Here is a 27,417-nt window from a genome sequence, read left to right on the forward strand (position 1 = left end):
TCAATTACATAGCTACTATATAATTCATTTATTTGAGAATCTTTGCCTTACTTACACTGGGGTAAGTTTGGAATAGTCCACTTTTGCGTGGGAGGGAGATGGACTTGAAATATGCTGTATTTGCTCCCAAGCAAATGTCGGCCTCTCTAGTTTTATGTTGTTTTTAAGCTGCAAAAGGAAACCACCACAAAAGTAAATGAATTTACCATAACCCTTGAATTGTGAACAGTCCTTTGACTAAAGTAAAAAATTTCCTAACAAGATGTTGTTTCTCCTGTTCCTGTTTGCAGCTGAGGCAAAGACAGAAGAGAAAACAGAGGAAGCCCCAGGTAGGATGAAACATTTAGGAAATGTGTTCACCTTGTGGTGACCTTGTAATGACTTTGTCATGAAAATTTTTTGACCTGGTGTTGACCTTGTAATGACCTTGTGATGAAGATTTTTTGACCTTGCGATGACCTTGTAATGACCTTGTGATTAAGTTTTGTTGACCTTGTGGTGACCTTGTAATGACATTGTGATGAAGATTTTTTAACCTTGTAGTGACCTTGTGCTGAAGTTTTGTTGACCTTGAGCTGACCTTGAACTGACCTTGCACTGACCTTGTGTCCCAGCTGAGGGAGGTGAGGAGAAGAAGGAGGGAGACGCCGACGTGAAGGCAGACGAGACGAAGACGGAGGGAGACGGGAAGACGGACGATGAGAAGGCTGCCGAGAAGAAAGAGGTCAGGATGGACAGATGGAGAGAAGACAAATAGTAGTAGTCATAGTAGTAGTAGTAGTAGAAGTAGAAGTAGTAGTAGTAGTAGTAGTAGAAGCAGTAGTAGTAGTAGTAGTAGTAGTAGAAGTAGTAGTAGTAGTAGTAGTAGTAGTAGTAGTAGTAGTAGTAGAAGTAGTAGTAGTAATAGAAGTAGTAGTAGTAGTCTAGTAGTAGTAGACTTGTTTTATTGCTTTGTGATGGACTGAATTCAATAATACGTGTATGACTGAGTTAGTTGAGAAGTTGACAGGACAGGGATGGTCCTCGTAAAACATTTAAACCCAGGGGGCTGCTGGTACTTGGTGGAGTTCCTTCACTTTTATCACTTTTATCACTTGGGATTTGAAATTAAAAACTCCCCTTTGTCCTCTGACCTGTGTCCTTTGCCCTCTGACCTGTGCCCCTTGCCCTCTGACCTGTGCCCTCTGTCCTGTTCAGGAGGAACAGAAGGAGACGAAGGCGGAGGACACGGGGCCCACGACCTGGGAGTACGGCGACCTTCAGCTGCACAAGGCCGACCTTCTGGACGCAGACTGCTGGAGGGGGTACGTACAGGGGGGTGTTCAGAAGGGGGGTTGAGGAGGGGGATATGTAGGGGTATGTACGGGAGGGGGTACGTACAGGGGGTGTTCAGAAGGGGTGTGTTGGGGTGGTTGTGTTTCTTTGCTTTGCATAACTACAGTAACACTCCTGATATAATAAGTACAAGCTGTGTAAGAAAGAAAGAAGTAAAGTTCCAGTACTAAGGGCACAGCATTGGGGTCTGCTTGTGATTCGGACCAAACCACAAGAACACCTTGACCCCTACAAATGTAGGAGGCTGGGAGGCCTTAAGGAGTGTGTGGACTGCCTGCGACTGTTGTTTTATTGAGGGTTGGGCAAGGGGGTAGCAGGTAAAGGGGAGGTAGGCCAGGGGCATGTGGGTTGGAGGGGAATGCCAACTGCTTGTTGTAATGTTTCTTGTTTCCCTGTAGCCTGATCGAGGGTTGTACGTACGTGATCCACACGGCAAGCCCCTTCCCCCTCACCAACCCTCGCAACGAGGACGATGTCATCAAACCCGCCGTAGAGGGCACCACAAACGTGCTCAAGGTCAGGGAAACTATTCTCTCTCACTTGCTTTCACACTCACTCAACCACTCTCTCAGTCACTCACACACTCACACTCCACCACTCTCTCTCAAAACTTACCACCTGTAAAACCTGGAAGTACATACTAAACAGACAGCACCCATGGCCAGGTTGACAGTCTAATGATGTGTCAGATCAGTTGGATCTGTAGTAGAATGTAGCATCCACTGTAGGTTACTCATGTTGTCATTGTTGTCAGACTGATTTTGAGTCGAACAGAAAAGTGCAAACAAGCTGAAATAGAAGACGATCAAATGCCTCATTCAGGACATACAGATTGAATGCTGCTATAGAATCAATATGAAGCTGACATTACAAAATGTAGTTACCATTGTTATCAGACTTACTTTTTTAGGTGTTGTTTTTTATACATTTTCCAAAGCGTAACAAAACAAAAGTTTTATCCATCCTGTTGCCATAATAACTGATTGATTGGCTCCTACATGTATGTGTACCATGTTGCCATAGCAACCTGTAACCATAGTAACGCGATGATTGACACCTGTCCTCCCCCCAGGCCGTGGCAGCTAACGGTGAGATCAAGCGAGTTATCCTCACCAGCTCCCTCGCAGCCATCTGTGGTGAGTCGGCTTCCTACGACCTTGGGGACACAACCTCAAGGTCAACATGGCTGACGGTGTAGGCAGACCCAGCACGTCAGTAGAACGTACTGCACCAAACCCTGATTTTTAATGTTTTTTGTTGGATTTTTGGTCAACTTTGCATTAAAAATTTTGCCTGTTGCAAACGATATATCTTTTCCAACATAACATTTGGAAACAACAGTTGGGATGTTAACCCTATATGTGCAAATACAACCTTTTATGAGACATTCTGCCGAAGTACTATGCACAATGCATTACAGGTGTCACACAGGTGCAGTACGTTCTGCCGACGTGCTGACAGACCCAAGCATAGTCCCTCCCTCCCCGCTGAAAAGTAGTTGTCTGAACTATTTGGTTTCCTTTTATGTACTAAATACCTTAGTAACACCTGCAAACTTACCCGTGATGCCTACCAGCCATACCTCATTTTATTTCCTTCCAGAGAAAGTAGTCTTACTTTGAGTTTGTTTCCTTATGCCTTTCATTTGTATTTTTGTTGATTCAGTTGTTTTAGATAGTCTTGCTTTGTTTTCATTTCCTTGTTGCAATTTAGTTTTAGTCCTTTGTTTTAACCTTTGTTTTGCAAATCAAAGCTGGTTCCTGTCTTGCCTTCTGAGCTTTCACATAAAAAATGTTGGGTCCAAAACAAGTTTCCAAAAAAGGAAAACTTTGAGGTTTGCCAACACAACATTTTATGCCGTGGACCTCTGCATTTTTTCATGCATCATAAGCATGTTAAGAAACAATCACATTCAACGAAACATTTCCTTCAAAAATGTTCAGTGCTGTTAAAGGGGGAGGGCAACTTGTAAAGGTGCATTCACACCTGTTTTGCCCTCCCTTTCCCTTTTTGAAAAATCAAAATAAACAAATTACAAAAAAATTTCTAACGACAGAAGAACCAGCTTTGACGGCATCTACCGTATTTCCCTCATCAGAAGCACAGCTGTAGTAACAAAGATAATCTCAAGACTTATCGTTGTGCTTCAGATAGAGGAAATACGGCAGCCTGCCCCCCCCTTTCCTGCGCATTAGTCTCTCCCGTTGCCACGCCAACCCACACATAGTCACATGACACTTGTTGGTCTCACTACAAGGTAATCTCTATATCAAACCAGCCGCGCCCGAAGCGAACAAGGTCTACACCGAGGAGGACTGGACTAACACGGACCGCGCCCAGGCTTACCTCAAGTCCAAGGCCCTGGCCGAGAAGGCCGCATGGGACTACATGAAGGACCTGAAGGAGGGGGAGAAGTTTGAGCTCGTCGTGCTCAACCCTGGGTGAGTCAGAAATTTTATTCTAGAGAAGGAACATTGCAGGCTAGAGCAGGAACTTTGTAACTTGAAACGTACCAACATAAGTTTGAGCTCGTGGTGCTCAACCCTGGGTGAGTCGGAGATTTTATTGTAGCAGAAATTTTACTGGATCAGTTCAGTTTTATTCTAGAGAAGGAACATTTTAGACTAGAGCAAGGACAGTAACTCGAAACATAGCAACTGAAGTTTGAGCTTGTTCAAACCTTGGTGCTAGAACAGCGCAGAAATGAATGAGACTGGTTTCTTCCCTTCCTTAGATAACCTGGTTTAATTGTCAGCAGTTTCTCATGTTTTTGTGTTTGGAAAGCCACTGTTACCAAAATGCAGGTGAATTTTTTTGGCTGAGAACTTGTTTTTCTCCCTCATTTGACTCTTTCCTTCCTTCCTTCCCAGCTACGTAATGGGTCCAGTGATCAGTAAGAACTCCTTCACCAGTATGGAGGCAGTGGTGTTACATCCCTCTCTAACCTGACTCTTTCCTTCCTTCCTTCCCAGATATGTGATGGGTCCAGTCATCAGTAAGAACTCCTTCACCAGTATGGAGGCGGTGGTTCGGCTGTTGCAGCGTTCGATGCCGGCCGTCCCGAAGATTAACCTGAACATCATCGACGTTCGCGACGTCGCCAAGGCTCACATCATCGCTCTGACCAATGAGCAGGCTGCAGGTGGGTCCATAATAACTTCATCTTTACTTCATCTGTCAGGCAACATGCATCCTCGCACAGCCAAGGTTTGTTTCCTATAGGAGAACATTGCGTATGGTTCCTAGTCCAAACAAATAAGGTCAATGACCTGAACCAGATGTCTGTCACCATGGTAACTAGTGTTGGGTTACATCATGTTGCAATTTTATAGCATTAGCAGGAAGGATTTAGACCACATATACGAATGTGTTTGAGTAAGAATCAACAGAGCAGACCCTATGCGAAGGTAAACATTATGCATATGCTTTGCAGATGTTACCTTTCTAGTTCATTGCTTTATTCATTCTCTCATTCCTTCGTTCCTTCCTTCCTGTAGACAACCGGCACATCCTTGTGCAGGGGAACATGTGGCTGCGAGAGGTGGCCCAGATCCTGGCCAACATTCATTCATTCTCTCACTTCATTCCTTCGTTCCTTCCTACAGACAACCGGCACATCCTTGTGCAGGGGAACATGTGGCTGCGAGAAGTGGCCCAGATCCTGGCCAAGGAGTTCAAGCCGCAGGGCTACAACGTCCCCACCATGAGCTGCCCCAAGTTCCTCCTGCGAATCAGCAGGTGAGATGCACTAATAACTTCCTCTGATTGGTCCATTCAGCGACATTCCGAAAATTGCAAGTGTATCAGCAATGCTGATTGGTTAGTTCAGTAACATTCCGAAAATAGCAAATATATCAGAAATGCTGATTGGTTGTTTGATGTCCACTTTATGAGCTGCCCCAAGTTCCTGCTGCGTATCAGCAGGTGAGAAGTCCAAATAACCTCCTCTGATTGGTCGGTTTAGCAGCATTCCGAAAACTGTCAATGTATCGGAAATCCTGATTGGTCAGTTCAACAGCATTATGAAAATACAAATGTATTGGCAATGCTGATTGGTCAGTTCAACAACATTCTGAAAATAGCAAATGTATTGGAAATGCTGATTGGTTACTTTAACAACATTTCGAAAGCAGCAAATGTATCAGAAATGCTGATTGGTTAGTTCAACAACTTTCCAAAAATAGCAAATGTATCAGAAATGCTGATTGGTTGTTTGAGGACAACCTTGAGTTACATAAATGCTGATTGGTTAGTTCATCACCATTCTGAAAATAGCAAATATATAAAAAATGCTGATTGGTTGTTTGAGCCCCACTATATGAGCTGCCCAAAATTCCTTCAGCCAATCAGCATGTGAGAAATAGACATCCTTTCTGCTGATTGGTTAGCTCCATAGTTACAGGGAGTTTAAAAATTTGTACATCACATCAGCATTTTCAGTGTTGGGTTACATGGGAACATGAGAAACTTGAAGGTCAAGTGACAGTAGAGGTCGTTCAGCATGATTGATGTCGAATCAATTTCATCGATCGATCACATGAAAAATTGAATTGATGTCAGAATTGATTATTACCGGTGTATAATGATGTATGTCAGTTTTCTAGCCAGGCCTTTTTTAGCATAGGGGCCCCCTATGCTATGATTTTGACCCCCTATGCTATAATTTTGACCCCTATGCTATAATTTTGACCCCTATACTAAAGTTTCAACCAGCATAGGGGTGATTTGGCAGGGAGAACCTTCATAAATCTTGCCAAAAACGAAAATATAACTTTAGAATGAAGCTATAGCAAAGGGAAAACCTTAACTTCCCAAAATCTGTTCCACATTAAACAAGAAATGGTGTCTCAGGGGGTTAGGAGTTTCAAAACATTTCAGCTCAAAGCGTGATTCGCGCCCCGAAAGTTGCTCTTCTGTACCGGACCTCTGTGCTATGAAAAAATCCTGGCTAGAACACTGTACGTTTTGTGTTGCCATCAGTGTTTGTTCTGTGTTACTAACCTTGTGGAATAAACATTCGTTCCTGTTTGTTTCCAGTCATCGTCATGACGACAGGGCCCGTTGCTATGACTACCATGTACATGTTGTTCCGTTGTGTATGTTTTTCGCCTTGTTTTTTGGTGTGGAGTTCTTACATCATGTAGCCTAGCAACCAGTAGTGGCTGTCCATAGCGGGCAGTTTCAGTGCCTGTTTTCTCTTTGGTGTCTTCATGCTTGGTTTGGTAATTTTCATTGTTTGTGTTTTGTGTTGATCAGGGTGTTTGCTTTATTACAAGGTGCTTGCTGGTTTGTTTGTTTTTTAGTTTTTCTCCATACTCCATAGTTTTATCAAATTGTGTTGGTGTGTATTTTTATACATAAAGAAAACAAAATCTGAATTCATAAGAAAACAGTTTCTCAAGCAACTAGATAGATTTTGAAAACTGTCAGACGTTTCAAGTCCCATCCACCACGTGTTGTCCGTGACTAATAGAATCTCTAGTTGAAAAGGTATTTTATTTGTCTTCACTCATTCTCATATAAAGTCATAGTTTTAGTATAAATACCAGTTCAACTACAGATTCCGAAAAGTAGTAACAGTTCTGCTACTTGAAATGTCTGACAGTTTTCAAAATCTATCCAGTTGCTTAATTAACTGTTTCCTTGTGTACCTCACTACCTGGATGTCTGACATAATCTCCAAGCAGATAATATGGTGCCAGAGGAGTGTCCATTATAGATACTGTCTGGCCAATTCGATCTTGTCTTTTGAGGCTACTGAAAGATCTGCTTCGAGATTAGTCTAACCTTCATCAACAAACCTGAATTCCTGCCACATCTTTTGTTAATTGTGTGACTCAGACTTCGATCTTTGGAGTGCAATGATTAATTAAGTTCGTCAGCCTAACAAGTGTTATTTTTCCACCAGTTGGTTTGACGGTGGCCTGAGGATGGTGGTCCCGTACGTGGGGAAAGTTCTGACCTGCGATAACAAACGCATGAAGGACGTGCTCGGCATCGAGGAGCGCCCGCTGAACGAGACGATTCTGGACATGGCGTACTCCCTCGTGGACGGAGGCTTCGTCAAGAAAACCTCCAAGTACAAGGGTCACCCCAAGAACAGGCCTGAGGAGCCCAAGGAGGTCAGTCTCACAGTCTTTAGTGTCTTAACCCTTGTCCTGCTGGCAATTTGTACACGATATTTTCAAATAATTTCATGTCTTAATCAGGTTACAGACCCTTGAGTTTTTTTGCCCCGCGGTGGCGTAGTTACTTCCGCATTCGTTGCGTTTCGCTGCGGTGTGATGCGTTGCACGAGAAACACCCCCAAATCGCACATATACAGGGCACTATATAGATGGTACTGTATGTGCAGCCCATATATATATGGGCCCCGCAGGACAAGGGTTAAGTTGTTGCTAATTTAATTTGATGAAGTTAATGTTGTATTGTGATTGTGAAAACCTGTGTGAAGTACTCATGACATTGGTTTGTAATTTGAAAAAATTTACTCAGGTTGTGTTAAAGAACTGAACTTCAATCATCTACAATAATCTAATTGAAGTATGAATTTGTTAAACCAGGTCCAATGAACAGAATGTAGAAATGTGCTAAGCCTGAAGTTGACAAAATCTAACATGTAGCAAAACCTAGGGTTTTCTACAGGACTTGATTTGTAATTGATGTATGATACGCTATGAAACAGTTATTCAAGCTACTGGATATGATTTTGGAAATGGTCAGACGTTTCAGGTAGCATCCACTACTTTTCGTCAATGACACAGAAGGAAATGTCTGACCGTTTCCAAAATCATATCCAGTTGCTTGAGTATTTTGGGCGTATCTTGTTATCTGGATGCCTAACCTTCACCGACGTAAATGATGTATGAGTTAAGGTTTTGTTTGTTGAAGCCATCCATGGAATATTGATGATTGTAGAAATGTGCTAAGCTCCCCCTCCCCCCCCCCATCTAAACCCACAGGAGAAAAAGGCTGACGGAGCTGTGAAGGAGAATGGAGAGGTTGCCACGCCAACGCCCGCCATCGACACCGAAGCCAAACCCGACGCCACGGAAGTACGCTGACCTCTGCATGACCTCTAACCTTTCCTTCATTAGCTAATTAGTGCCTCGTTAATGAACTCCTACTGACTCACTCCTTTTCTAGTCTAGAGGACACAGTGTTTCTCCCTTCCTGGTAGGATGGCCTGCTGGAATGGTGTTCTCCGTTCCTCATTCTCTCCTTCCTTCCTTCCCTCTTAGCTGGAATGTTGATCTTAACAAAATAAATCTTTTCTTCCTTTGTTCTGTGTAATGCGTACTTAGAAACTTAGGGTGACTCTAGAGCTGTATTAAATGAAGTAGTGAATGAATGGTTTGTAGTTGTTGGCTGTTTGTTTACCTTACGTTCCTTTCTTCATGTTGTTGTTTACTTTCCCATCCGACTCTCCCACTTTCCCCTTGTTACGTCCATGTTACTTCTGTTCCCTCTGCCTAGCGAAGCAGATGGCTCACCCAGCTGGCAAAGCTCCCTGATTGGTTGGCCCATGTCACATGATGGTCACTGACCAATCAGGTGCTGCCTGCTGGGTGGAGTGGTCTGTTACAATGGCAACCTGTCTGCTAACATGCCTTTCACACCAAACTGTTACTTGTAGGAGCAAACTACTGATGAGCCACAGGAACTCCCAGAGTCTTCGCAAGCTAAGGAGACAGGCAAGGTCGAAGAGCCACTCAAGGTCAAGATATCTCCCAAGGTCGAAGAATCTCCCAAGGTCGAGGAATCTCCCAAGGTCGAGGAGTCTCCCGAGGTCGAAAAATCTCCCAAGGTCGAGGAATCTCCCAAGGTCGAGGAATCTCCCAAGGTCGAGGAGTCTCCAAAGGTCGAGGTATCTCCTAAGGTCGAAGAATCTCCCAAGGTCAAAGAATCTCCCAAGGTCGAGGAGTCTCCAAAGGTCGAGGAATCTCCAAAGGTCGAGGAATCTCCAAAGGTCGAGGAATCTCCCAAGGTCGAAGAATCTCCCAAGGTCGAAGAATCTCCAAAGGTCGAGGAGTCTCCCAAGGTCGAGGAGTCTCCCAAGGTCGAAGAAGACACAGCCACAGAAGAAGAGCATCAAACTGAGGCCCTACCAGAGGAGTTGCCGGTTGTCAAGGAGACAGAGGTTACCATAGAGATGTCTGATGTTGGACAGACAGAGAATGTTCAGGATGTAGCTGTTGCCACGGAGACAGAGCCTGCAGCAGAATCTCCTGTTGCCACGGAGACAGAGCCTGCAGCAGAATCACATGTTGCCACAGAGACAGAGCCTGCAGCAGAATCTCCTGTTGCCACGGAGACAGAGCCTGCAGCAGAATCACCTGTTGCCACGGAGACGGAGCCTGCAGCAGAATCTCCTGTTGCCACGGAGACAGAGCCTGCAGCAGAATCTCCTGTTGCCACGGAGACGGAGCCTGCAGCAGAATCTCCTGTTACCACGGAGAAAGAGCCTGCAACAGAATCACCTGTTGCCACGGAGATAGAGGCTGTTGAAGAAGCACTCGTTGCCCGGGAAACCACAGTAACCATGGAGACAGAAAGTCCGGAGCCAACAGAAGTATGCAGTAGTGGCTCACTGTTCATCTCACAGTTTACTAATCATTTCTCTGCACGTCTTTTTCTCTCCTAGAAACTGTCAACACTCTCACCCCCCTCCCACCGGAGGTCTCATCCTACCGTTCCATTACACTCTAGTTCCCTTCCAGTGGAAGGCTGTTCCACCTTACAGTTCTCCTGGGTTGTGTTTATCAGTTGTTTGCACCTGTAGCCTGTAGTGAACAGACAAACAGGCACTGCCCAGAATGCCATGGCCTGCCCGTGATCACAAGGTGGTCATGTGATGTGCATGCAGTGATCATGTGATAATCATTTAACTCTGTGAAATATGTTTCTGAACATAAAGTAAACTTTCTGATTGACATTCAAGGTCATTTGCCACTGAAAGTGTGCCAAGGTAACAAAAACTATGGCTTGTAGAGATGTTTTCTTTGGACATGTGATGATCACATGACAACCATGTGTCCATCATGTGCTGATCATGTAACAATCATGTGCCGTCATGTGATGATCATGTGATGATCATGTTCTGATCATGTAGTGATCATGTGCTGATCATGTGCCCATCATGTGCTGATCACATGATGATCATGTGCTGATCATATGACGATCATGTGCCAATCATGTGCTGATCATGTGATGATCATGTGATGATCATGTGCCCATCATGTGCTGATCATGTGAACCATGTGTTGCAGGAGCCGAAGGCCGACGGGGAGGCGAAAGTGAACGGAGACGTGCCGACCCAGGAAGGAGACGCAGACACGAAGGAAGTGGCGGAGGAGGAAGCCAAGGAAGAAGTTACGGAAGTACGAACAAAAGTGTGACGGCAGCTCCTTTCCTCTGTCTCACTAACTCCTTACCTTCTCCTCTAGCAGTCTCTAACGGCGCTAATCTGCACGTCGCATCGCTCGTTAACGCTCCTTCGTTAACGGGGAAACAAAACTGTCCAGGTGGCCTGCATGCCTGTGTGAGTCCGGTCCGTGGGGAGTAGATAGAGTTAGGCCTAGGAAACAAAAATGTGTTTCCCGACCGACCCTAGAAAAACTGCCAACCCTAGCCTTTTTTTGTGTGTGGACCCCTGCAAGGGACTTAAATTTTTTGAGCTGATCGACTTTTTCTAGCTCCATGATCTGACATCTGAGTGATGAAACATTGTACACTCAGTTTTTCAACATTGACATTGAAACTAGAAGTGTGCTCATGCAACTTTTACTTGGTTAAACTGTATTGTATAAGTTGGATCACTAGAGATCACCAAAGTCTAAAAAAAAAGAAAGACATAAAAAAGATAATCCCTACCTATGGACCATAATTTTTGTCAGGACTGGAACAGGAAACACAACACTTTTTTTCCTAGGCCTAAACGTAGCGGCAGTTTGCGTAGAGCCTGTTCCTTACCCTGGGCAAACGTGTGAGCCTGAGAGTCTGTTTGATGTTGTTTGTTTGTTTGTTTGTGTCCAGGAGAAGAAGGCGGACGGAGATGTGAAGGAGAATGGAGAGGTGCAGGGCAAGGAGGAGGCCCCGGCCGCGGAAGACGGGCCCAAGGAGGAGACTGCAGAGGCTAAGGAGGAGAAGGTACGTCTTGGTTTCTCTGAGGAGAGAAAGTGTGGTTAAAGAAGATCTACAGTGTCTCAAGCTGTTCACATCATCATTGGTTTCACCTTCCGTTTCTCCTTCTAAAAGTTTGTCTACTTCTTAGTGCTTACTCTGCCTATATATTAAGAAAAAGAAGAACTGTTTTCTGTGTCCATGAATTTGTAAGATCTCAGTATTTGCGTGCTTGGCCAGAGAAGAAATAATGTATTTTTATATCTTGCAGCCAGAGGAAGAGGCCGCCAAACCAGAGAGCACTTCACAACCCGAGGCAGAGGCAGCAGCCCCCAGGTCAGTAGTGGTACACCCCTAAACACTACATATCTACCCCAGGTCAGTAATGGTACATCCCTAATGATCATCACATGACTGTCACATGATCATCACATGACTGTCACATGAACATCACGACTTTTTGTCACATGATCATCACATGACTGTCAAATGATCATCACATGATTGTTACATGACCATCACTTGACCATCACTTGATCATCACTTGACTTTCACATGGCCATCACATGACTGTCACATGACTGTCACATGGCCATCACATGACTGTCACATGATTATCACATGATCATCACATGACTGTCACATGATCATCACATGGCTGTCACATGATCCTCACATGATCATCACACGACTGTCACATGATCATTACATGATCATCACATGGCTGTCACATGATCCTCACATGATCATCACACGACTGTCACATGATCATTACATGATCATCACATGGCTGTCACATGATCCTCACATGACCGTGATCCTGACCTCCGTTGTTTTTCTGTTCCCAGCACCGAGGCGAGCGAGCAGCCGACGGAGGAGAAGAAGGAAGATGAGGGGAGCGCGGCGGCCGCTGCTGCTCCGGAGGAGGAGAAAAAGGAGTAACTCCCGCGCGCCCCGAGAGAAAATTCCTACCTACACAGAATTTATTGTGCATTCCAAATGGTTACTCTACTTAGTTGTCCTGACGTACGTTCTTTTTGTGTGGTTGTGGAAAGACTTTGGAACCGTCAGGCTTCCTTGGCAACAGTAGTTTGTGGAAATTTGAGAGAAGGCGACCTTTTATGATGAATTCTGGTGCTCAAGAATGAGTGGCAAAGAAAGTTCCATTTGGGGCTGTTGTTGAAATTTGGGCAATGTATGCGTGAAGCGGAATGTGTGTTGTATACATGCTTGAGCGTTGTGGAAATAGAGAAGAACTAAAAATTGTAGCGATACTTACCAATGTTCCGCCACTTTTTGCTGAAAACTGTCAAACTGTGGTATGTATGAATCGTACTGTAAAGTTGAAAATCTGTGAGAGTTTGCAGCGGAGATAGCTAGCCACCTTTCTTGCCTGTTGATAACCTTAATCATGTGACGTGCATGTGATGATCATGCTGTGTGCATGTGACCATCATGTGCTCCTCAGCCTTGTCGTTGACCTTGACACCAAGTTTGCTGTAAACTTCCGTACATGTTTTCTTTTGGTGCCCGAACAAAATTCCCGTAAAAAAAAGATAGGCTAGTAATGTCGCATGTTAGTCCAGAGTAGCTATAGTCCGCGGTCATGGCAAAATTACGTCAGAGTTTTCCAGTTTAGTGGAATGAATTTAAAAAGCAGCGGCATGACCTTGCACACCCTTCCAAATCTGCAGCCTGTTCTAGGCCTGTTTAAGCCTGTTCCGCGGCCTGTACAAGCCTGTTCTTGCCGACAGCTGACTTCCAGGGCTGCGCGTTTTTGTGTTGTGGGATGATTGCCTCGTGTACAGTTATACAATTTCCACTTTGTAAAGGGTGCAAAAAAAATTATTCCAAAAAAAAATTAAGAAAAAAAAATTGTGGTAACTGTTGTATAAGGTTTCGTCTGTAGTGCCCAACTAACTGCTGAACTTACCACTGCGCATTGTTACAGATTGTACAACACTTTGTCGCCACTTTAGAAGGGGTTTTTCTGACCATGTCAACACCACCAGTGGTATTACAAACAAGGGGCCCTGCGGACTTGGAGATGCACCGGTCTGTTCACTCGCTGCTCTTAAAATATGTCTTAAAGATCTATAATTGTCTTAGAAAAAAATCCTTGAGATCACTCCAACACTTCCTCTGGCCAAGGCCAAATCGAAAACAACAACAAAAAAAACAGCTCAAAAAATTTTTCCAGGAACGAGGCACCATTCCATATTAGGGCGTGAGCTTACTTGGAACATTCCATGACGAGTCGGAGACGGGGGTGTTGGAGAGGCAGCTTGACTGTGTGGCAGTGAACAGGCTCCGTGGTCTCTGTACAAGGCAGCTCATAGCGAGAGACACACCAAATCTCGATGCGCAGTCGTACGTTTCACAATATAAATCGTCAACCAACATGGCCGACGGTCATCCAAGATGGCTGCTGCCTCGCAAGCCAGTAGACTTTCCTATCTCGTGGTTACCTGACAAAGCATCGTACGTTGCGTTTTACGGCGGATGGAATACTAGTAACTTTTACATCCAACCAACTACGATGTTCTGTCTATGCCACAAGATCAGTAGTCATTCTCTACCTTCCCCACATTGAAATGGTTTGCCCCGATTTGTCGCCACCACGCCTGTAGCAACAACTCGGTCAGGAACCTTCCATTCCGATATGGGGGTGCGACATTTAGAATTTGTTAGTAAGTCGTGAACATGGCGTGTAAGTAACACTGAAGCAAGCCGACATGACACCAAATTTTCCAGCATTGATGCGAAAAACTTAAATCGTCATTCGTTGCTCTACAGTCCTTCTGCGTACTAATTACCTCTACACATACACACGATCAGTTTCTCTACAGTCACTTCTCTCTATCCTGACTTTCGTGCCAATTATTTCCCGAGCGTTTTAACTCTGATTGGCTGTTTTCTGTCAATTTAAACACGTGCCAAAGTTCCGTGGCGTGGCGCAAACCCGACAAAGCGTGTTCCCTGCTAACATCGCTGTGTTGGTACCTATTCTTACAGCACGTTTTTGTTTTCTTGCCATATTTTTGCACAAGTTTCTGTTCGTTGATTGGACATCTTTGTGGGGAGAATGAGGCGTCTGACTGGCTTGTTTGTTGGAAATCTAGAAATCGAAACTTTGGAATTATTTGCAAAAACGCTGTGTCTGTGTGAGGATTATTTTCAGGGTTTGTTATTAATTACTAAGTGAGCACAAATGTGGAATATTTCTTTCTGTAAAGGATAATTTGATAATAACAAGATGTCTGTATCTTTTGTAACCGTTTAATAATATTTCTTTGTGCCAATTTTCTGTATTTATAAGATTTACGTGATATTTCAGGTTACCACTACAAGTATTACTAATGTTGCTAGGATTAATTAACAAGTGTAAGAATCAGGACATAAACAAGGTATTTTTGTGTGATACTCTAGGTTAAGTTTGGTTAAGTTGTGTTTTAGTGTAATAATGTGTGCCACTGTTTCTTGCCCAATGTTACAATATGTACCGGAACAGACCGTGTAATGCACTGACAAACCCGCTTGGTAGAAAGAAGAAACCTCCAATTCGTTGCCACCCAGAAATGATTTGCGAAAGCTGAACACCGACTGAGAATAAAAGTGGCCCTGTCTCTGCATTACCTGTTGTCTGTTCTAAGATCCTGAGCTAGCGTCTTGCCCGTGTATCCCGTGACTTTAAGGCCTAGAGTTGCCATCTCGACTGTTAATAGTGATGGCAAGATTCCATGTGAACATGGGTGCATCCATTACATCGGCAGGGGAGGACAGGCCTTCCTTCACCAATATGCAGTACTGTATGATCTTCTTTGACTTTTTTTGAGCCCAGCCCTCCCCTTCAGCAAAAATGGATGCTCCCATGGTCCACCCAGGTCCCTGGACAGAATGTCACCAGCAAATTCTGGATTCAGCCTGGAATTCCAGGTCAGGATTCCATGCGGGAATTCCCATCCAGAATTCTGGCCAGGATTCCATACTGGAATTCACACCCAGAGGGACCAGAGGAACCGTCCTGGGGCCTGGTAGTGTGGTGGGTGGGGGCAAAGGTCAACAGTCATCCAATCAGCAAAGAGTGTGAGAAACGGGTGTGCCGCCCCCCTCCCTCAGAGGGTTCTGTGACCTTGGGAGAACGGAAAGGTTTTTACTGTGTGGACAGTTTAGAATTTATCCTTATAAGGAAGACAGGTCAACACCAGTCCTGGGTAGCCATGGCAACACGGATGAGTGACAAGCGGATCAGACAAGAATGTGTAAAACTGAAAGGCATGGCAGTGAGAAACATCTCATGACAGCCAAGTGCATGATTGGTTAACGTGTTGCCATGCCAACCAGGATGGTTGACAGGAGCCCCTGACGTCCCTGTGTTGCTATGGCGACCAGAATGATGGACAGGAGCCCCTGACGTCCCTGTGTTGCCATGGCGATCAGAATGATTGACAGGAGCCCCTGACGACCCTGTGTTGCCATGGTGTCCAGAATGATTGACAGGAGCCCCTGACGACCCTGTGTTGCCATGGCGACCAGAATGATTGACAGGAGCCCCTGACGACCCTGTGTGTTGGTCTGTCCCTGTGGCCAGTTGTGAGCTTACCAATGATGTCTCTGCCTTAACTGTGTGATTGTGAAGTACAACTATAAAATCTACCAGCTTTTCTACACCGAGTCTGGCTTCAAGCAACTTTTCTTACCTCCAAATTTGTTGCCCTCTATTTTTTTGCATGATTTGGAAAGACTGAGTCCTATTGAGCCCTTTTGTATGCTTTACTTCGATATGGAGCTGAATTTACCATGAACTCTATTTTTGCATTGTTGATGATACCTGGAACTATTTCCTAAATTGACTGTTTTGTACGTTTACATGTTGTTAGTTATGAGATGGAAATCTTCCAAATTAACGTATAGCTATGAAAATCGGTTCCTATCATGACAAAATGTACGAATCTCTAAAAACCTTGTCTGCCGTTGTACTAGTGCAGTACCCAGGGTGGTCTACAGGGGGAGCCAGTAACACGCCAGCTGACAGGCGTGACCACATCGCCTCCTGTTGACTCCCGTGGGTACTGCAGTACTGGCTAGATGTGTAGTCAGCTGGATCTTGCCCTACCTGTAGTGTAGTTAGGCAGTGGACATTACTAGCTATTGTGCAGCAGTGAAAGTGTTCAATGTCTGGACGCTCTGCCAATAAAGTTCATTCGCTTTCTATGTTGTATATATAAAACACGCGGTCTGTCGTGCTTGAGTCAAGGAGTCATTACTTATTGTGTTTACCGAAGGAAAACATATTGTTTTTGCTTCGTTTCTTCCTTGGTTTCTTCTTCTTCCGTTCCAAACACTGACCTCTGGCCTGGCCAATGACTTGATTTGTTGACGTCGCTCACCATGGTAACTGGTGTTGGGTTGCAATTTTATGGTAGGAGGGATTCATATTCCTGTCTGACCAGATAACTGAATATGTTTGAGTAAGAATTAACAGAGCAGACCATATGCGAAGGTAAACATTATGCTTTTGCTTCGCAAATGTTACCTTTCTAGTGTTCGTTATCAATTCAATGTTTTTATTTGTTGTCATTTGCTTGTTGGACCATAAGGCCGCTTTTCAACAAGGTTAAGTCATGTGAAAGGGTTCTTGACTTAAAAGCAGATCCTAGTCCTATTTCCTTTGGCGTTTGGATCTAAAAGTTAGATGTGTCTCATTCAAAACCTTAGTGATTGTAACCGAGTTATGGCAAATGAGAGATTTTACTTACATTTTAGCACAACGAAACAAAAGTGTAGAACACAGAAATGACAGTTTTGTAACGTTAGACTTTATTCTGAATCTACACACAGTGCCAATTAAACTAAGCTGACATTTTCACAGTTATGTATACCGAAGGAAAACATTGTTTTAGCTCAGTTTCTTCCTCCTCTTCTCCAAAAGTAACCTCTGACCTGGCCAATGGCCTCATTTGTTGACGTCTGTCACCATAGTAACTGGTATTTGGCTACATAATGTTGCAATTTCATAGGCATTTAGGCTCTTGTCACCATATAACAAGTTACCTGTATGTGAATGTGTTTGAGTAAGAATCAACAGAGCAGACCGTATGCAAAGGTACACATTATGCATTTGTTTTGCAAATGTTACTTTTCTAGTTTTGCATCGATTTATGAACAGTTGTCCTCCGCGTGCGTTGCCATGACGACCAGCCCCTGTCCCTGCGCGCTGTCGTCGCAGAACGTCTCCGTGGTGACGCAGCCGACGCTGTGTGACGTGATGACGTCACCGGGAACGTAAAGTTTCCCGCCATAGCTACAGCAGCGCGGGTTGTCGTAAGAGAACGGCTCCAGCCGCCCGCCCGTTTTGCGGCAGTACAGCCCCCGCGCCTGGCAGAAAGTAGCCTCCGATTCGACGAGCGATTCGGGCGGGAAGAAGACGCCATCTTTGATGCAGCAGTTCGGATTTGACAAGGTGAAGTTGACCATGAGACCGGATGGGTGGCACCTCAGACCAACCGTCGTGCAGTTGTCCCGGTAGGTTACTATGGTAACGTTGGTGGCGAGGTGCTGACCTTGGTGGGGGCAGCCATCTTGTTTCTGCGCGTCCGGAGGCGGGTTCGAGCACAGCGTCCAGTCACCTTGGATCACCTGTGGTCAGAAATAGTCGGTGAACATTGTTGAGCTGTTAGATGCTACAGTTATCTGTGTAACACATAACATTAACGACAGCCTCTTTATAATGCTTTTGTGTGTGGAGTTTATCCCATGCACACTTGTTAGGAAGTAAAGAAACTCGACGGGCGGCAACTGTGTTGAAAAGTGTCAACAGAACTTGAGAGAAAATTTCAGTGCGACATGTTCGGTGCAAATACGTGTTTTAGACACACATGTCACTGACTGACAGTAGTAGTAGTAGTAGTAGTAGTATGTTTTCTTTTTGTTTTGGTTTATTGTTAAATCTACATAGATATCAACCAAAAAGGTATCTACTAAATGCTTAATCTACAAGCAGATCTTTTGGTGGGTAGTATCAAATTGGCCAATCTGTAACCATTTCCCCACCCAAGTTGGTGGTAGTAACAAAAAAGGGCCATATATAAAAAGCAAACGATCTTCCACCATCAACCTCTGCTTGGAGAGTACTAAATGCTGCTTTGCTACAGCCTGATAACGTTAATTGCAGTGCAGTTCCAACACGAAACACTAGAGGTCGCCCTTACCTGCGTGCCCATCTCGCACTTCACCAGGCAGCCGCTAGGTTCGCTGTAGGTGACGTCACCGTGCGGAAAGTACCTGCCGAACATGCGAAACGATTGCTCATTATCTATTGCACTGCTTTATATAAACCTATCAGCGCTTAGTCCTCTTTGGCAAGCTTTCAAGTATACTTGGTAATATTGTTGATTTAAGTACCCTTTCTGACAATTCTAAACAGCATTTAGTTCTCCGCGGTAGTTTTCTTTATTCGTATGATATCAACTGCAAAATAATGTTAGCCGCACAGTATTATATAAAAGAAACAAAACGCTTCTAACTGTATGTGTCTTCTGGGACGGGAGGTTTGTTTCTCACGCGAGGTCTCATGTATTTTCAAACGTCTTGTAGAATATTTTTCTTTCATTGTAAAAGTGGCTGCGAGAATATAAGTTGTACCTAACTTGAGTTCGCAGCCACTTAGTCCATGTCTTTTCATTTGTAACCATCATTGTGATTCTGAATTTTAAAAAAAAAGTACCTGCCGTCGACGGCGCAGCACCAGGGGCTGACGTCATGCTTCGTCTGCAGGTGTCCGAGCGACGTGCAGTACGTCACGTACGTCACGCAGGTGTCCAGGTGCGCCGTCACGTCACTGCCGGGGGTGTACCACGATCCCTGCGGGGGAGGGGGGTGACGTCATCGCCAGGTGAACCACTTTGCCTCAGGTAAACACTTTGTACAAGACAATTTCATGTTTTCCTCGCCTACGTTTACACACCCACAGGCCACACCGACTTAATTTTATGGATGACATCCTCTGAAGACCTCCAAACTAGCTAGTGAGCGCGGGCGAATAAAAAAAATCCGGCCAAAAATAAAAATGCTAATAAACCATAGGAATACAAAACTGGTACTCTGAATTTGCGGCAGTACATAGCGACGTATACGACAAGCCAGGCTTTTGGGGGAATTTATGAATCAGCACTGTACGTAGGTACTGAGTTCTTGAGTCCTGGCCTGAGCTTCGGTAGCCTGGGTGCCCGGCTCCGTATTGTCGCTAGCTACCAGTGCTTTGGACTACCCAGGCCTAGAGCCATGCCAGAGCCTCGGTGGACATGATCTCTCTTTTTAGAACAGGCGAAAATCAATGCGCGCGCGGATGTCATCCATAGAATTAAGTCGGTGTGGCCTTAGCAACAATGACCTGACTTAAGGCATGAAAAGAGAAAATTATATGTCTTCCCTTTATTTCATTTCGTTGAATGATGGTTAACATGCCGCACCGCGTTGTAGTCATTTTCTATCTAAAACGGGCAAACTTTTCAACCCTATCTGTCTGAATACAAAAACGACGCGGAGTTTGCGGCAGACCACTGAAAATTCTCGTGATTGATTTGCAGCGTTACGTACATAGTTATTTCAAAACGAAATGTGGCAAGTAGCTGTATTCAAAAAGTTAAAGCTGGTCTTGATGTAATTCTAATTTGTGAGAGAGTGTATGAAAGTTCCTGAAAATAGATAAAATTGAAAAGAAAAAAAAACATTGCTGTTGCCGTCGCTCCTATCTTCATTCTCAAAATGTAGACCTGATCAGCTTTTATCATAAGCAATCATTCCCTCAGTCATTCTTTATGAACTTCCCCGAAAAGTTGGAGATGTTGGGGGGCTAAAACTTGTACCTTCTCGACATCGCATGGAGGTGAAATTTTAGGACCTTCTGACCCCACCACGAACATGTACTACACGATAAGCAATAAGGACAAATAAGTGTTGAAGACGAAATTTTTAGCACTGCAAAATGGTATGTTTTAAGACGATTGTGTGTGGGTCTCCCTAGGCCTGAGTGTCAGCCTTGTTAGGTTTAGTCCGCTCCCCGCCAACGGGGACTAAAGCTAATCTCCAAGCAGATTCGGTGGGGCAGGGGGACTTTATATTGGCCAGTCCTGTATCCATTGCCCGCCTGTATCCTGTATCGTGGGGCGAACGTTGGATACAGGCGGCCAGTGGATACAGGACTGGCCAATATAAAGTCCCCTTGCCCCACCGAATCTGCTTGGAGATTAGACTAAAGCTAGCTAGCAAGGCTGGCACTCAGGCTAGGCCTCCCTAGGCTTACCTGGAAGAAGCAGCATTGCTGGGGAGCTGCGTGTGGCGAGGTCGGGTCGTAGTACTGCCCGGTCTGCGTGCACCAGCCGGTCTGCCCTCGCACGGCTGCTCCGGCGGTCAGCTGCAGGTCCGTCTGGCCGCGCACAGCTCCGGCCGACAGGTCCGGCATTTTTCCGGCCAACAGGTCCGGCATTTCTCCGGCCAACAGGTCCGTCTGGCCGCCCACAGCTCCGGCCGACAGGTCCGGCATTTCTCCGGCCAACAGGTCCGGTTGACCACGCATTGCTGCCCCAGTCGACAGGTCCGGCCACAGTAGGGCCAGGAAGTACAGGGACAGGAACATCTCACAGTAGATTTGCAAGGAGCCTTTTGGGTCTTGCAGGACTCTTACAGCGCCTCTCTACAGGTGTAGGGTCTTCTAACGTCCGTTTACTGCAGCCGAGATGCCTTAGAATTGTTCTGTCGTCCCTAAAGCGGCAGCGAGTCTGAGGTTTAGCTGTTCTGGCCGGTCCTGACACTGTCACTGACACTGACACTGCGAGTCCTGAGGATAGACGGGAAAACCGGCCCTTTATATGGCGGCTGACTGTTGTGTTGATGGAAACGGCCCGGCAGCAACAGACACCGTGATGGGAGAGGTGGGGTTTTAAGTACTTTTTAATGCAGCAGGTAAGAGCACAGGTATACACAAACACTTACAGGCACGAGCGCATGCAAACATAAACACGCAGGTAAGAGCGCATGCAAACATAAACACGAAACAACAGGGGGAAGTTTGGAGGTCATCTGAGCAGTGAGTGTGTTTCCGTTGCTAGGTGACATGTGACAGTTTTTGTAAAGATTGACAGCCGTCTCCATGACAACGGATATGACGTCATGTGAAGGGACCGTCATCTCTGGGAAGAGTGACGTCAGTTTTGGTAGTCATGGCGACGAGGATGACGCCATTTGGGAGGAGCTGGCGGTCTCCAAGGTGGGTAACATGACGTCATTGTCTTGGTTTATACAACCTTTAAGGGGGCATACCCCAGATTGTTTTGGGTCTCGATTCGATTCTGCACACCCTCAACTTTAGCGACCGTCTCTCTCAGGAAATAATTCTTAATGCTAAGGTCACATTTCCAAACCGGGGCCCGGCCGGGCTGTTTCGATTAACGAAATATCAATAATTTATAGCAATAACATATGCAAATAGTTCCCATCATTAATATTTCAACTTTTGGTGGCTTTGTTCTGTATCTGTATCTGTATCTGTATAGCCGGTATAACCGCCTTTCGGCGTAACACACCAGCTTCGCAGGCACGCGGCGCGGCGGCAGCTGGCTATATTACACCGATCGACTTGTTACACCTAACCCTTGAACTTCTAGCTCTAGACATTGTTTAAAGCTATCTATTGACAATGCCCCTACTGTACTTGGTGACAGTGAGTTCCACTCTGCGATAGTTCTAGGAAAGAATGAATTCTTGAACACCTCAATCCTTGGTTGATAACTCTGGTACTTGAATGCGTGGCTATTTCTTGTTCTCTTCTGGGCTGGTATTAGGTACTTAGTAGTTGGGACATCCACCAGTTTATTAGTCATTTTGTACATCATGCATAGTCTAGACATCTTTCTTCTGTCTTCCAGTGAAGTCCACTGTAGGTTTCTTTTCATTTCCGTGACACTAACACCTCTTACATAGTTGTTCATACAGAATCTTGCAGCTTGATTCTGTACCCTTTCCAATTTGTCTTTGTCTTCCTTTGTATATGGATCCCATACTGTCGCAGCGTATTCTAGGTTCGGTCTTACAAGTGACGTGTATGCAAGTGATTTCACTCTAGTTGGACATGCCCACAGATTACGCTTAATCACTCCCAATGTCTGTTTCGCCTTAGTTGTGATATTATTAACATGTGTACCCCACTTCAGTCCGCTTGTCAGCGTGACGCCCAGATACGGATGGATTTTTGTGGTTGCTAAAGCCTGACCACAAAACTGGTAGCTAGTTGCATGTGGTGTTCGTTTGTTTGTTATGTGCATAATGTAGCATTTTTCGGGATTAAACTGCATGAGCCATTTGCTTTGCCATTCTTCCAGGGTGTTCAGGTCTTTTTGGAGAAGTTGTGAGTCGGTCTGTGTAGAAAGACTCTACATACAATAGACAGTCATCGGCAAATAACCTCACATTTGAGTCAAGCTGATCTGGTAGGTCATTTATATACAAGAGAAAGAGCAATGGCCCCAGGACGGTTCCTTGAGGGACCCCAGACGCTACTTTAACTGGAGCCGACGCCTTCCCTTCAACCACTACTGTTTGCTCCCTGTTGGTCAGGAAAGCCTTTAACCAATTCAGCGTAGGGCCTTGGATTCCATAATACTCCAGTTTTGAGATGAGCCTGCCATGGGGGACTTTATCAAAGGCTTTAGTGAAATCAAGTATTGCTAAATCTACCTGCCGTTTACTGTTTAGTGCGCCAGCTATGTCATGGACTGTTAGTATAAGCTGTGTTTCTGTGGATCGTTTGGCTCTGAATCCATGCTGGTAATCTGTTAATATACTGTAACTTTCTAGGTGCTTCATGATTTGGCTATGGATAATATGTTCAAGTAGTTTGCAGGATATGCAGGTCAGTGAAACAGGTCTGTAGTTGCTGGGGACCGCTCTATCTCCTTTTTAAAGATGGCGCATATATTTGCATCCCTCCAATCTTTAGGGATTTCTGCAGTGTTTAGCGAGTGTTGGAAAATATTGGTTAGAACAGGCGCGATTTCACTAGCTGTCAACTTGAGGAACCACGGTGGTATTTGGTCTGGTCCGGATGCTTTAGAGGGATTGAGACCTTGAAGCATTTTTTCGACACCATCAGTAGAAACTACTATATGTTCCATTGGAGGAGTACAGGGCTGGCCTAGAGATGGCATATCTGTAGTGTCTTCCTCTGTGAAAACACTTTTGAACTGTGAACTGAGTACTTCTGCTTTTTTCCCACTGTCACTGATGATGGTATTTCCCACCTTTAGGGGTGCTACCCCGACAAGGTCTTTCCTCAGTCCTTTTATGTACGACCAGAATGTTTTGGGTTTGTCAACTATAGCTTCTCCCAGTATGTCTGCCACGTATTTAGAGTGTGCTTGTCTTATGCTTTTCTGAACTCCCTTCTTAACTCTCTTATATTTGTTCCAGTCTTCCTCTTGGCCTGTTTTCTTAGCTTTGTTATAGAGCCGCTGCTTCTTACGACAGTGCCTCCTTAGGTTTCTGTTGAACCAAGGCAAGTTGTATCTGCTTGATGTTATCTTACTTGGGATGTGCTTGTTCATCGTGTCTTTCATTTTGTCTTTGAAGTCTGACCACTTCTGTGTAACTGACATATCCTGAGTTCTTTTGTGAAAGTTAGTTGCATAATCCTTTAGGTCTTTCTTAATGGCTGGTTTGTCGGCTTTTGTGCGGATGTACACTTTTCTCTTAGGTTTCCTGTTTTGTTTCAGTGCCAGGTTAACGTCCACTAGAACCATGTCGTGGTCACTTATCCCCGGGACTACTGTGGTCTTCTCAATTATGTTGGGGTTATTAACTAAGACCAGGTCCAAGAGATTACCATTTCTAGTTGGTTCCTGGACTGTTTGAAATAACCTGTGGTTATCCATTAGGTTTAGTAGTTTCTCTGCTTGGCCTGTGTAGGCCTGACTGTTGTCAGCTACAGTAGTATCCCATTTGATGCCAGGGGTGTTGAAATCGCCAAGAATGATCACATTGTCAGAGTTTATTTTTGCTCCCATTTTACCTATAGACCTGTCAAGTTCATCCAGACTATTGCCCTGGTCTGATGGGGGTCTGTAGTATGTACCCATTATCAGTGGTTTCCTTCCTGCAAGTTGAGTTTGTGTCCACAGAACCTCGCAGTCTGTGTCAAGGTCTGGCCTATGGGTAACAATTAGATCATCTCTGTTGGCCTGAAATACACCACCTCCTTGGCCAGTTTGTCTGTCTTTCCGGTGTGCTATGTAGTTGCTGGGGAATATTTCACTACTTGCTATGTTTTGGTTGAGCCATGACTCTGTACCTGCTACTATATCTGGCTTGTAAGTGTCAACTACTGTCGCCAGTTCAGCTGTTTTGTTCCGCACACTCTGACAGTTTACTAGCAGAAGTTTACTTTTAGATCTCTTGTGACTATGACCCCTCGTTTGAGAATTACCCTGCTTTGATTTAAGTGGGGTGGATGAAGCCATTGGGATTTCGTCTGGTAAACTTGAGTCAGAACTTGTTGTCTTTTATATGATATTTTTCGTTCCATACGACTGCCTGACCGGGCCCCGGTTTGGAAATATGACCTCAACATAAGCCAAAACACTGTGGGAAATTCTTCGTGAGGCGTAATTGGTCGACGGTCACATCATCATCTGCTATACACTTAATTCATCGTTAAGCGTTATTGTTGAACGTCAGATTGGCAAAAAAAATGTCACAACTATGGGGGCATTCAGTTCAACCACGGGCCAGATCATTAGGCAAAGGGGCATGCTACTTGGCACTTTTTGTCATGGCAACTTTTCTATCGGGGGCGAAGTATTGAGGTTCCCTTTCGCGATTCGTACACCTAGGCTGCAGTACCACTTCTAACCGCCAGGCAGAGATTGTATGCTGTAGGGCGTCGTCGAAGCCTCGCTCAATGGCAATGCACAAGACTGAATTGTTCCTTGTCATCATGTAGAATGGTTGAGACTCCCGCCGCTTCAAGAGTCAACAAAGTCTAGCCTCTATCAGGCTTCGGGAGGCGGCTGGAAAGAGTAGAAAGTGGCCAAATAGAGAGATAATATGCCGAGGTAGTTGGTCCGCTAGAGAGTAAACATGTACAGTTTGCCGCACCACGGAAATGTAGAGGGCCAACCCCCCTGCCTGGCATCTTATTACCTTCGCCAAGAAGGTTATGTTTTCAGTAGCGTTTGTCCGTCTGTCTGTCTGTGAACAGCATAACTCAAGAAGCTTAATATGCATTGTCATGAAACTTGGTAGGTGGGTAGGTCTTGATGAGAGCTAGAAATGATTAGATTTTGAGCCCCCTGGCGGCTTTCCTAGGTACTGCAGCAGAACTTCCGGTTTTGATATCTCGCGATCTGGACATACTAAGGTCACCAATGTTTGGTGGTAGATAGCTCTTGGGGTAGGGAAGAAGTGACATGAGTTTGGACCCCCTAGCGGCTTGTTGTGGAACTGCAGGAGCATTTGTTGAAAAATGTTTGAAGAAGGATAACTCAAGAACCAGTTGGCGGATTGTCATGATTTTTGATTTGTAGGTAGCTGAAGTGATGCTTGACATAATCAATGACAATTATGCAAATCAGGAGCTAATTTGCATAATTAATGAGGAAATTGTATAAATCTGTTTTGCTCGATAATAGGACTATGAAACACTTGTGACATGTAATTGAGAACGAAAAAAACATCCGAGGATATATATTATGTAAATGAAGACCTAATTTGCATAATTAGGGAATTTTTCATAATTTCATAGTTGTAACTGCTGGGAATTTCATACTTGCCACATTTGGAAGTTAAGTGAAGGCAAACATCAATAAATATAATTTATTCAAATCATTACCTCATTTGCATAATTTATGGGCAAGTCATATAATAGCCTATAATAGCCTTATCTTCCTTACAGGAAGATAAGGCTGTCATTGGGTGGAGAATATGATCAACTGATACAATCCATGCAAATGAGGCTCTTACTTGCAAAATCAATTATTGAAATTGTATAATTCGTCACCCGCAAGGGTTAACATAATTTGGCGAAGGTATGAGATCGTGGAACTCTTGTTATATCTCTATTTGGCCAGTTTCTACTCTTTCCAGCCGTCTCCCGAAGCCTGGTAGAGGCTAAGCAAAATTGCCACCTCCATAGCCGTACGATCGGCGTTAGGACCTAGCCTAGCTGGTCGGGTGTCATCCGACTGGCTACGGGACTCCCTATACTCGCCGGCCGGAACAATCCCTTATATATAGAAAGAGAGGGCCTGCATGCCCTTTTTCGTATAAAGGCGTAATCAGGCCTTTTTAGCCATCGTAATCCGTAAGCAGCCTCCCCAAAAATCAACGTAATTCATAATCAGTATATTAGCCGTAACACGTGATTGGTCGTTTTAATTCTACGTAAAGCGTAATCTGTTACTTTTAAATACTAGTATACAACGTAAAACGTAATCCATGAATGCAAATAGGATGGCAACTAGGCCTGTTTTCGACAACAAATTCAGGTCAATTAGGGACAGCCGTGGATGTCTTATAAACGTCTTGGCCGGACGTTGTAACCGAGAAGACGGTCGTAGATCTGTGACGTCGTTCGGTTGTCTCTTAGCCTACCAGTACCACAGCACACGCTTCGCCCCGGGAATATGAAAGTTCACAAGGAGTGATGGACGACAACCGAGCTATTAATAGCGCCTGGACCCGGGATGATACAAAACCAGCCACAAACGGTGTCGTGTTGCAAAGTGCCATATCAAACTCTAGTGTCCTCATGTCCTGTAACTAGCACTGGCAGTCTGATCTGTGTCTAGATAGAGGCGGGGTGGGGGGAGGAGAAATCATTGGTGGTGGATGGATGGGATAATGAATAGGTAGATGAGATAGATGGATGGGTGTGTGGGTTCATAGATGGATGAATTGATGGAGTAGGGT

At 44.8% G+C, this 27,417-nt stretch overlaps 2 protein-coding genes across 9 annotated transcripts in view; one reads left to right on the plus strand and one right to left on the minus strand.

Moving 5' to 3' along the window:
* The window catches only part of LOC109481677 (neurofilament heavy polypeptide-like), a 74,512-nt gene extending 57,825 nt beyond the window's left edge, over positions 1–16,687 (plus strand). For 6 of the 8 annotated variants that reach the window (XM_019784251.1, XM_019784252.1, XM_019784253.1 and 3 more), the window contains 15 exons: positions 291–329; positions 615–724; positions 1,198–1,304; positions 1,734–1,851; positions 2,408–2,471; positions 3,593–3,776; positions 4,308–4,477; positions 4,941–5,073; positions 7,244–7,457; positions 8,298–8,390; positions 8,972–9,907; positions 10,605–10,715; positions 11,371–11,484; positions 11,729–11,793; positions 12,306–16,687. In XM_019784251.1, the coding sequence (XP_019639810.1) occupies positions 291–329; positions 615–724; positions 1,198–1,304; positions 1,734–1,851; positions 2,408–2,471; positions 3,593–3,776; positions 4,308–4,477; positions 4,941–5,073; positions 7,244–7,457; positions 8,298–8,390; positions 8,972–9,907; positions 10,605–10,715; positions 11,371–11,484; positions 11,729–11,793; positions 12,306–12,399 (2,552 nt within the window). In that variant the 3' untranslated portion in view covers positions 12,400–16,687. The remainder of the gene's footprint in view (positions 1–290; positions 330–614; positions 725–1,197; positions 1,305–1,733; positions 1,852–2,407; positions 2,472–3,592; positions 3,777–4,307; positions 4,478–4,940; positions 5,074–7,243; positions 7,458–8,297; positions 8,391–8,971; positions 9,908–10,604; positions 10,716–11,370; positions 11,485–11,728; positions 11,794–12,305) is intronic. The other 2 variants (XM_019784254.1, XM_019784258.1) reach the window with 2 other exon arrangements.
* A 531-nt stretch (positions 16,688–17,218) lies between these two features.
* LOC109481648 lies at positions 17,219–20,920 on the minus strand. Its single transcript, XM_019784226.1, has 4 exons — positions 20,762–20,920; positions 19,184–19,320; positions 18,669–18,741; positions 17,219–18,096 (listed from the first exon to the last, which is right to left on the minus strand). Exons 1-4 carry the CDS (start codon positions 20,918–20,920, stop codon positions 17,617–17,619), a joined length of 849 nt encoding a protein of 282 aa, XP_019639785.1. The 3' UTR covers positions 17,219–17,616.
* Positions 20,921–27,417: the final 6,497 nt, after the last annotated feature.

The sequence above is a fragment of the Branchiostoma belcheri genome, unplaced genomic scaffold, assembly GCF_001625305.1.
Source record: "Branchiostoma belcheri isolate BF01 breed outbred unplaced genomic scaffold, Haploidv18h27 scaffold57, whole genome shotgun sequence".
In the NCBI taxonomy this organism is placed as follows: domain Eukaryota; kingdom Metazoa; phylum Chordata; class Leptocardii; order Amphioxiformes; family Branchiostomatidae; genus Branchiostoma; species Branchiostoma belcheri.